The sequence below is a fragment of the Sinohyriopsis cumingii genome, chromosome 4 (assembly GCF_028554795.1).
Source record: "Sinohyriopsis cumingii isolate HCF-2022 chromosome 4, ASM2855479v2, whole genome shotgun sequence".
NCBI lineage: Eukaryota > Metazoa > Mollusca > Bivalvia > Unionida > Unionidae > Sinohyriopsis > Sinohyriopsis cumingii.
In genome coordinates this window covers 56,767,049-56,779,073 of record NC_142964.1, presented here as the reverse complement: position 1 = coordinate 56,779,073, position 12,025 = coordinate 56,767,049, and the positions used below count along the sequence as shown (strand labels likewise).

At 33.4% G+C, this 12,025-nt stretch overlaps 1 protein-coding gene across 1 annotated transcript in view; it reads left to right on the top strand.

Annotated features, from left to right (window-relative positions):
• LOC149801208 (complement C3-like) overlaps positions 1–12,025 on the top strand; it is a 346,536-nt gene that overhangs the window by 109,238 nt on the left and 225,273 nt on the right. Inside the window, exons 10-11 of the mRNA XM_089955247.1 lie at positions 4,231–4,383; positions 10,564–10,647. Coding sequence (XP_089811373.1) covers positions 4,231–4,383; positions 10,564–10,647 — 237 coding nt within the window. The remainder of the gene's footprint in view (positions 1–4,230; positions 4,384–10,563; positions 10,648–12,025) is intronic.

Below are 12,025 nucleotides of genomic sequence, written 5' to 3'. Positions count from 1 at the left end.
ACTTTGATTTTGAATATGGATGTGTGTGGCCTAACATTAATACTAAAGTTTTACCATGACAAGAAAGTTACAATGGTTTCAGTTTTGTGTTACAGAGTTTTACCAATGAATTCGTAATTTGTATAAAATAAAATTGATCCCAATAAAAGTACCGTTTGAAAAATATTCCAAAAGACAATACTGCATTTGTTTTGGGAATGTAATATGATTAACATGCTGTGGATTGATGTGTCCCACTGGATTCAGAATAAAGTGAAGATAGATACTGATTCAAGTGCAATTACTGTAATATTGGGTGATGGAAGTACAGAAGGAATATATGAGCAGCCTTTGAATTTTTGTTTTCTTTTAGCCATATATTACATCTATATATGCTAAATGAAAAAGGATGTGCCTGGATTAGAGGAGTTAAAAGTTTTTCTTAAAGACTTATGTAATTTGGAAAAAAATATATTGGAATCAAATCTGAAATGAAAGAAACATCTATCCTGATATGGGAATAGTGGGAGTCATTATTTTAATGGTAACTTTGAAACATAATTCAAATGCACATTTAATAGCGTGATATACACTATAGTGTATAAAGTGTTTGTAATAATTCATGCTTGATCAGCTGATATGATCTCAAAACTGTTTTCTTCATCTTACAGTAACACTATATTATTGTCTTGAACTGTTGTACCAATATGTATTACATATATGTATCATCTATCTTGTGTTAAAAAAGGACAAAATGAACATGTACCACTGCACAATGATACATCATTTCTGTAAACACTGGATCACGTGTTATTTTGGGTTAAAAATCCATTTTGTATCATGAAAGAACGATCGTGCTTTAATTAAGATAAATGTTATTCATAAAGTGTACAAAAATATTCCACATTTTGACTCAAAAGTAATACGTAAATGTGATTTCTAAATGTCAACATGAAGACCCACTCCACGCCCTCTTGAACCTGTAACCAAGAAAATCCTATTTACTATGTATCTGTTAGAATCATAAAATAAATATATTATATAAAAGATGGATATGTTTACATTAAAAATATTCTGATCTTAATCCAAGTTTCCAATTTTGCAAGAAGTTGTCTCACGCACAAAATCATCTGCTACCCAACATGTCAGCTTGCCGCTATAACTGGAGTGTCACAAAATTTCCTGGCGTAAAGTCTGTTTCGAAACTCTTAGCAATTTTCCCCCATAAACAAGACTTTGCAAACACATTGCACCCTATTCATTGTTCTTCCACATAATAGCTTATTTTTTAATAAAATGTTGAAGTTTACTCATTTTTTTACAAGATCGGTTCAGTTGGCTTAATATCGCTTGGTATTTATTGGCAGTGTTACATTGAGTTTTGTAAAACTGGCTATAAACCTGACCTAATTACTTGACTAAACTGCTGACAGAAACTGTCCAAAGTAATGTATTTCATTTATATAGCCCGACGGATAAACATTACATCTTTTCAAAGCTGTGCACAGAATTGGCTGACATATTGTGAGTCATGAAAACATGGGGTGGTATCCTGTGTGTCCAAAATTAATATTATTTTGAACAGAATATTCTGGTAACATTTGCCTCTTTTCAAACGTTAAACACTACTATTTTATTTTTGTCAATCAGTCAAATTAGGCATACGTTTTGCTTCAATATTGGAAACAGAAACCTTAGGTGTGCAGAAATGCCAGACTGCATTGTATTGGACCATCCTTATTTCAATAATTTCCATATCATTTTATATAAAATTTAAAAATGCAGGGATATAAATGCAAGATTTTCTTCAGAAACAAAGTCTAGAGCTGTTTGCTGATTATATTAACCACTGAATATACGGGAGCTTAAGGGATACATTCCATGTTTTTAAATAAAAATGACAAGATAATGTTGAGTTCTAATGGGGTATTCCACAGTGATGATGTCACTGATAATGGGTAGGTGGAGCATTGTACACTGGAACAAAGACATTTGTATTAATCTGAAGAGAACAAATAGAGATATAACAAGTAACACTCAAAGATCCAAAAGAAAAAGAATCCTATCTTTGCTTCCAGTTTCATGCTTAGAACAACTGGGTCAGTTGATTGTAGAATAAGATTTATATTGCATACTCCCCTCCACCTTGATTTACTGAAAGTGAACCATACTTGCATGACTTAATTTTATTCCAATGAAAAAGGACCTTGTCCATCAGTAACATGAAGATATATGATAGCTAGATGTGCATTCTCAGGATAACTAAATAATTTGCATTTGTCTCGTATAATTTTCTGTAAATTTTAGGCTCATTGCAAATAGGTTTTGCTCTACAGTTATTAATTTCTTTTGAAAGACAGGCAGGTTTAAAGTGAAGTGGTGTTTATTTGTAGGAGAAACAGTTTAGAGAATGTTGCCTTACCTCTATTCTATTTTAATTTGATGTGATTTAAGTTGCTTTTTACGTGGTATTAGGGAAATAATACAATGCCTAAGTAAGATAGCTGATAAAATTGACTCCTCCCATGTGCCTCAGAAATTAACTTGATTGAGTCAAAAGTAATTAATTTTATGAGTTATTAAAATAGGGAAAATGAATTGTACCAGAGTAGATAAAACTAACTTCTGAATGTGCAGTAACTGAATGATAAAATAAAAAAGTTATGAACAAATTTAAAAAGTTACGGGCTAGTTTCCCTTCCAAGTTAGCTCACAAATCTAAGGAGTGAAAATGACCAAGCAGAGCTAGCGGTCTTTACAGAGATGCACCTCTAAAGTATGGCCAAGCTGTATACTCTATAACCCAAATTGCGTCCATCAATCATTCACTAAAATTGAAGGAAATAAAAGTTTTATTAACTTTGTGCAAATAATGAAACTGTAGAGCAGACCTTAATACAAGACCACACAAAGGTAGCCAGTATTAAATGTTTCTTTACTGCATGTGTCCAGGATGTGCTGAAATGTAATGGAAGAGATAGTAAGCATCTAAATGAGCATGATGTCTAATACTGCTACCTATGAATGAAAGGAAATCGAAATTGGTCGCAACATTTAGAAAATCAGGACTTAATATTAAGTTTGTTTTTCTAGTGGTTGGAAAAAAAATACAGGGTTGACAGGCAAATATTGTCTTTGCCAGGGAACCAGAAGCAAAACTATTTTCCTTTTAGGCCTTAAATAATTGTCTTTAAGGTGAGTTTGTAAAACCAAACTATCAGCTACAGTCTCTGGACACTATTATAATGTACATTCTGAGTGGATGGAGAGATTGTAATTATAAAAACATTTGATTGCATTCATGAGAAAATTGCAAGTAAGCATAAACCATGTACGATGCCATAATTAACGATCATCATTTCTTTAGACGGTTATAGATAATTGTTTGCAAGTAACTGTGATATTTCTGATATTGACTTTGGTCTATAAGAAACTATTTCTTAAAAATCAAATGTCTAAGTTTATAAATTTATTTGCAGATAATTACTTCTAAAAATTTAGCCTGTTTAAAACCCTTACATATTTAGAAAAACATTTTATACCTTTGGTAGAATGGATTGATAGTTTTGACAGTATTAAAGTGCCTGAAATGTTTCCCATTAGATCATATTACATGTATTGTAAATTATTTTATGGCATTTCATATATTCAATGTCCTTATTTGCAAATTATTGGAAATTTATATTTCGTACTGTTAGTTTTTAATAAAGCAAAAATAAACCCAATATGCTTTTCTCCAGAAACACTTCCAGATTTAATGACCATAAGTAAAACAAATTGTAGACTTAAAACAAAACAAAGAAAAACAATCTGCAGATTTTAGCTTGTGCGAAAGACATGTGACTCTCTTGATCACATATTATAGTTTTGTCTGTAAACATAACTGTACAGATCTTGTTTGAGATTGATTATGTGCATGAGTGCAAGAGACAATGTTCATTAATTATGCTTTCATCTTTGGAATAATTTTATGAGAACATATAAATAAATAATTAAACTTTTATGAGAACATAGAAATAAATAATTAAACTTCATTTCAAAGTTTGGGAAATCATTTACATAAGTTGTGTTCTTGTAATGCAACATTGTCCTGCTTAGTAAAATGGCCATTTGTTGGGTTATGCAAGCCAGGTGAGTGATATCAGGTCCGTTTTGGCCTCTTTTTTTGTGTGCTGTTGGAGGTTAGTTAATGGAAGTATCCTTTTGGTAAATCATTCTGACTAGCTTTAGATTTCCTTCTATTCTAAATAGATTGATGTTTTCCATCTCGCTGGTGATCCAGCAGCCAGGATCAAATTGCAAGTGGAGATCAATTCAGTTAAAGAAGAGATTACAACAGATGAAAATGGTCATGCTTTTTACAGACTGGATACAGACAAGAATGAAACACAGCTTCAATTCAAGGTATATATATGGAAACTGTAATAATAATAATGGTATGACTCTTTATTTTTTTTATATACATATGTATTCTCTGTGTTACAGGTATTATGTAATGGGCCAGCTATCTACATTATCTTGATAAATACTTAATGTAGATATGGAAATAAACTGAAAAAAGTAGTAACAAAATATATGTTGGCTTTACTCTAGTATATACATTTTAATTAATGACTGAAATTTTGGAATGCCATGTTAGATATTAATGGTCGATTTAGTTTTATATTTACCACTTCATTCAAGTAGTTTGATTTTAAAAAGGAATGGCTGTCTCATTTTGCTCATTTAAACTGGATAACAAGAGAGATACAGGAAACCCCACTATAACATGATGGTAGCTGTCCATAGAATGTCACCGTGTTATGTAACATCTTGCATTATTGTTACAAGTCATTTAACTGGAGAATGGTTACATCTGTTTCATGTGTTATACAAGATGGGAAGGTGGGGTTGTTTGTAAAACTACTGACTTCAGTAACACCAGTATACCAACTTAAATGGAAAGTCCGGGCTAAGCTTTTTGATCTTAATCGATATAGATTAATTATTAAATTTGTGAAAATCTTAGCATATTTGGTCTGCCAGTTTAGGAGTAATCGACCTTTAATTGGACAGTGATCCAAAACAGTAGGTTCACCATTTTCTCATAAAAGGGTACTTCTGGTTAATGCCATGTAAGCTCTGTCAGGTCTGTTGAACTCAAGCAATCATCATATGTGTGCACAAGGCTATACTAGTATTGCAGACCGCTCCGGTGGCCTAGTGGTTAGAGCATCCACCTCGGAAGTGGAAGGTCGTGGGTTCGATCCCTGGCCAAGTCATACCAAAGACTTACAAAAATGGTACTAACAGCTGCCTCGCTTGGCACTCAGCATTAAGAGGTTAGTGTTAGGACTGGTTGGCCTGGTGTCAGGATAATGTGACTGGGTGGGACATCATGCTACATGTCTGTGGCATGATGCCTCAGTGCTAGACATCACTATAAACTGTCACACTGCAGATATCGTAGCAATATGACTGAAAAAGTGTTATAGCTATGTTAAAACTCCAGATCACACACACACACACTAGTATTGCAAGTGCAAGAAAGTGGGCTCACTGCATTTTCAGTTGCAACTGATTAGACATGTAGTGTTATGAAATAACAATCCTGACATAAAGAATGAGCAGCTATTATGCCAAAATTTTATGAAATTTATGATTCATATGGTCATTAAAATAATGTCTGTTACTTGATATGAGTATTGTATAATGAGACAAGTTAACCATATAAAATTACATGTTCTGTGGTTGATCAGTATCTTAAATGGGTTTGTGAAAGGTGATAATAACATTAGATAGTAGGCCTACTCAATAAAATAAATAAATGAAAGATAGTACTAATAGTATTTGTATCTCTTTTATGTACAAATGAACTAATCTATTTATGTTTGCTTTATAAATTGTGAGATGGGTCATTGTGATATAATTGAAACAGAAAGAAAATTTAGTTTTTGTCTCTCAGTACCTCAATGAAATCAACATGGTGTGATCCTGTGATGACTAAATTTCAGCCTTTATCATGATTATCTGATTGGCCACAACTTTGAAAATTGGTACACATGCTAACATAGTGATGACAATTATAAAGGCAAGATTTTCACTTTGAATTTATAAATATTAGAACTAGTGAAAACAATGTGTTTACTTTATTTATTTTTTGTACTACCCCTAACACACATATAACAGACATGATTTTTCTCCGTTTTAAAGCAGAATTCCTCTTTTCTCATGACTTGAATCCAATTTTTTTTATATACTTCATTTTTTTATCATCTCCGATCTGCTTTTTTTGAAAACAGACTGTTCGGTCCTATTCTGCAACGACCCTTGTAATGTATTCATTCCATATATTAGTTAGCCCACGACTCTTGTAAAGGATATTCTGATTGGTCAAAAGTTTAAAGTCATCCATTGAATCTTCAGGAGGTAATGGAAACTGGTGGCAATTGAAAGAAGTATGTTTGCAAAAAATGGTGTCCCGAGTTGTTGAGTGACCATGACACGAGAAGTTTAGATAAAGGGTTTAAAAATATATGGAAATGGGAATGGCTGGAGCAAAAAGTCAACGGAAATTTAGTTGGTCAGTTTATAAGAAAACTGAACGCTAGAGGACTGGCATTTTGTGACCTCTGCTCTATGTTAATCATGGTTGGAAGAGTTACGAACAGCACCTACAAAAGAAGCTGCATATGGAAAATTGAAGCTCAGAAGGCACCTGGAAAAAGTGCAGTTGATTTCTCTAAAAAGACAGATGTAGCTCTATCAGAATATGTGCACTGCATTGTCGCCAATACAAGCACCAGCTTGAAAAGAGAAAGGCTCTCATTGCGAAGGAAAAGAAACGACTGAACGTTGAGTACAAAAAGTCAGTCAAAAACGAAGGCTAAACAAATCTTTGCCAACGCTGCATAACGAACTTGACTGGAATATCAACAGGCTATGTCCATTGGAGAAAAAGACCAGTGAATTTATGGGATTATTTGTATATAGGTGATGTACTTGGGTGTTTATTTTACAGATTTGATGAGTTTCTTGCATCTTGATCAGTTTCATCCTCATCACAAAAATAGTTTAAGTGTTACCCATATATCATGCTTCACTGATTTGACTTCGTTTTTGTGTTTTGTTTAAAGTTTGTTTCTTAAGCTCATTTCATACTAGTTTCATCAGATTTGATGATCGTTTGCATCTCTGTTATTTCCACATTCTTAGAGTAAAAGGTCCCTGTTACCTACACTTTTATTTTACAGGCTCATGATGCGTTTTAAGTTGAGCTACATGGCCACTTAATTTATTTGCATATATATACTACTGTACCAATAAGTATGATAGTTGGTATGGAGATGCATCTTGATAAGTACTATACCTTCATTACAAAAGTTGGTCACTATTGCTCATATTTCTCACTTCTTTGACTTTGATTACTTTTTGTTTTAACTGTCCAAGTTAGGATCATTAAATTAGATGATCGTGTACGACTATATTAGTACAACACTTGTAATCCACACATATATCAATATTACATATATTCAGATACTTTTAACTATATTTTTTTAACAAGATATCTGATGCCACTGGATTTACTGATAATGAAAGAAAGAAATATAGTGGGTAGTTATAATCTCTGCTGGTATAAACTATTCAAGAGCAAAGTTTCCAATAGTCCGATAAATCAGACCCCCAAATTTATGTTGATACTGATGGATGATATGTGGTTATGATGTCGCCTATTCATAAAATCAAGGAATTCTCTGCAGACAGATTTGTCCAGAACATACAGCGGTACATTTTAGACACTTAATGGCATTTCTTTCATCTGTTGAGCTAACATCAGTGGAAGGGTCCTTTTCATGATATGTCCAGAATATTTCTTCATCAAATCCAATGTTTTACAACTTGTAAATATATGTATGTTCAGTGGCCATTTTGAATTTGGCTATTACCAAATACCAGTAAGTGTATAAATGGTACACTGGTCGAAAGATTTGTAAAATTATACATTTTAATGAACAGGTGACATCATATTCACAAGTCATCCATAAGTATCCAAAAAGTTTTTTGTAGGGGAGACTAATTAGACAAAGTCTCCAAGTACAGGAAGCTTCTTTTGAATAATTCTTTATTTGCTTTGGGAATCTTATATTTTTTGGTACATTTGCATCTCAAGTGTGGACAGTTGCCAGGTTTCCTGTGATGGAATAGTGACAGTGAATAGAATGGAGCAGTTATTGATATCTTGTGTATTAAAATATCTTACTGAGAAATCCCAAACTTGAATTCAACCACGCTGGTGGCCTAGTGGTTAGAGCATCCGCCTCGGATGCGGGAGTTTGTGGGTTCGATCCCTGGCTGAGTCATACCAAAGACTTATAAAAATGGTACTAACAGCTACCTTGCTTGGCACTCAGCATTAAGAGGTTAGTGTTAGGGCTGGTCAGCCTGGTGTCAGGATAATGTGACTGGGTGGGACATCATACTACATGTCTGTGGCATGTTGCCCCAGTGCTAGACATCACTATGAACTGCCACACTGCAGACATCGTAGCGATATAACTGAAACTTTTTTAAAGCTACGTTAAAAAATCAAAATCACACACTCACAAACTTGAGTTTATTTTTGTTATCGATTCATTTGTTCTGTCCAGGATTATTATATAATGCACTATAATGCATTTTTGGGGATTTGTTCCAAAATTACTATAAAAATGCATCACAGCTTTTAGACCATTACATATCTTCTATTAAACGTACTCTTTTGTGTGTAACTTTGGATGGGATGGATATGTGTCACTCACCAACACTTGATCATTATGACCTACTATTTAGTACAAACGAAGTCGTGACAGTTTCTGCTTGGTTTTGATTCCATTACCTCTTCAACTATTGCAATAAAAAGTACACTGAGAATGCCTTTTATAATTAATGCATTGCACATATTTCTAGGATTGTTAACACTACTTTAGTTTTGGTGTCTGTGTTTAAATTAGTACACTTAGAATGTATATTCAAATAGATACATTTCTCTTTATAAAAGGGTCACTATAACTTCTTTTGCAGGATTTTGAAAACTACATAATAATGGTGCATGTGTTCAAATTACACCATTTTTACCAAACATGTATATCAAATGTATATGGAAAATAAGCCATGCCACATTTCAAAACTGGGTTGTTGATACATATTTTCTTGTGTAAGTTGGATGCTTGCAAGATACTGACGTGTATCACAGTAGTGAATGTTATGTTGTGAGTTCTGCTCACTAACCACATAAGTTCACAAGTTCAGTTCTAGGTTTTACTTGTAAGACATGAAAATAGTTGGCCAGAGGGGTTCACAGGTACAATCATGTATATAATGAATTTCACCCGACACAGTTTGTAAAAAAAAAATAGAAAAAAATTTACAGCTAATAAATTTAAACTGTCAAATCTCCTTTGCAAACACAATTACCATAAGATTTAAATATTTAGTATTTTGATTTTAGAGATGAAGAAAATTTAATTATTTTTTACTCAAATGGACTTTAAAAATTAAATCTTTTATAATTTAAAACAAAACCAGTCTAAATGGTGTTGTAACCCATGGCCTAGATTTTTGTGCACATTTTTAAGTTAGATTTTACCCAGTCTCTAGCATATAATATAATTATCAAGGAATGGAATTTAATAACTAATATATTATTCTATTTCTATAAGTGGTTGGAATAATTTTATGGGGGTAGGTCTAAGAAACTTATTTGAAATGGGCAGAGACTAAAAGGTTGTATTGTTTAATAAAATCTTAATTGTTTTTAGTTTTCCTTTCAACTCTGTTTACTAAATTTTCCTAGCATTCCTCTTGGCATATATATTACAACTCTGATGAATCTCAAACTACCAGGTATTCATTTTACTTGACATAAACTGATACACCTAACAAGTTTTATTTTGGAGACTATTGTCTTATTGTTGTAAATAATCATAATTTTTTCTACTACCATATGCATCTTTCATAATAAAAAATGTAATCACTTTCACTGGTAAAACTATCAAAACATGTTGAATACATGTCAGTGTCAGCCCTGACTCCATCCTTACCATCATATATAAATAAATAAATAAATAAATAAATAAATATATATATATATATATATATATATATATATATATATATATATAAAATCCCTATATTATTTATGGAAACTTTTAGAGTATACTGCTCCTATAATGTATAAAATGTGAATATAAAAAAGATAAAAATCACTTTTAAAGATGGTCAAACGTCCATATACATAGGGGTTTCTTCATCCAACATAGATCTTGCATAATATGGTAATTTGATGAATCAACATCATGGTAATCTCTGGCACAAATGGCAGGCAGGTCTGTTGAGAGCATATATTGATGATTTCGCATAGCACTTGTTTTCACCTATGTCAATCATGACTAATATATGTGCAAACCACAGGTACATATATAGTTTTAAATAAAATTCAATAATGTTAATGTTTTTTTTAAAAAATGTTTTTAGTATGTGCTAACAAGTAATGGTAGACTGATTGGTTTGTGTGAATTATATTATCTATAACGTTCTTGGCAATCGTTGACTCATTTTCTTTTACAGATTACTCCTGATCTGTCCAGGGATTCCAAAATGCATACAGTGAAGAAATATAATAGCAATCGATACTTGCAGCTAGAAATTACAGTAAGTGAATAGTGTTTTTCATCTACAGATTCAAATACTTTAACCATTCATTGCATTTTACATCCAACATTCCTTTTTTCTATTTTTCAAATGTGGGACAGACAAGTTGTGATTTATTAATTTGTTTTTGAGTGTTTTATTTGCACTTTACAGGAAGCAAGTTTTTGGACCTCTCTCTCTTCAAGGGAAGCAATCATCTGTATAGAGTAACAATCCCTCCTGATAAGTACCCCTATTTCTAACATCTCTAGGTGCCAGATTAAATCTTTTTTCAGAGGCTTGGTCTGATCACTAGTATGATGCATGAATTCTGTCCATTAAAATGAAGGATTACTGGCCTCACTTCTAGGAACCTCTATCTTTTTCAAAAGCCCCTGTATTGTTACAACAGTCTTAATTGTTATCTCCATGGGAAAAAGCGTACACTCTTCTCAGGAAGAGTGCAGCAGACAGAGTGAAGACCACTCAAGATCTTGTTTATTTTAATCTTGTGCCCTCAGTAGGACCCGCTGATTGCTCAGATACAGTTAGGATCTAAGTTTCATCATCATTGAAGTTCGTGGGAAAATTAGGACAGGTTTCTGAGTGGAGTTCCAGTTCATGCTTTGGGATACCACTCCTTTAATATACAGATTCAGGCAGGAACGCTTACCTACACCTTGAGTGATTAGTCCTTCAGGACCTAAAGGTTTGGGAAAAATCAACTATCTGGAAGTGTGGGCTGTTTTTCTAGCACTTCAAAGGTGCTTCAGTTGAACAAGAGATCTCTGCGTATTGGTTGCTTTTGACAAAACGTTGGTTATAGCATATCTCAAACATCAAGAGGGCCCTCATACCCCTGCTCTTGGCTTGGAAGTCTTGAACTTCCTATTGGACAACTTCAGAGGAGATACAAATCTAGAGTCATCCACATTCTGGGCAAAAGGTATATCCTGCCAAACAGATTGTCTATATAGGGCTGAACAGTCCTCACAGAATGGTTTCTTCAATGGCTGGTAGCATAGACATTTCTTCATCAATGGGAAGGTCAACAGAAGCTGTGTTTGCAATGAAACAGAAGAACAAGCTCCCACTTTATGCTTCTTCATTGCCAGGCCAGAGGGCAAGGGCAGTGAACATCTTCATTCTGAGGTGGGATCATGTATATGCCTATACCTTCCCACCTTTCAGAATGAGGCCTCATGTTCTTCAGAGAGACAAGACATTCAAGTTAGAGCTATTCTAGATAGCTTCCTTTTTTGCCCCTAGTGATTGTAGTTAAGTGAACGTGACCGTTTGGTCAATATTCTAACGGAATTACTGCAGAGGATGATCTGCTGTTGCAGTATCAATGGTCCCTTATGTACAGTACTGATAAAATCCTCCACCTTCATGCTTT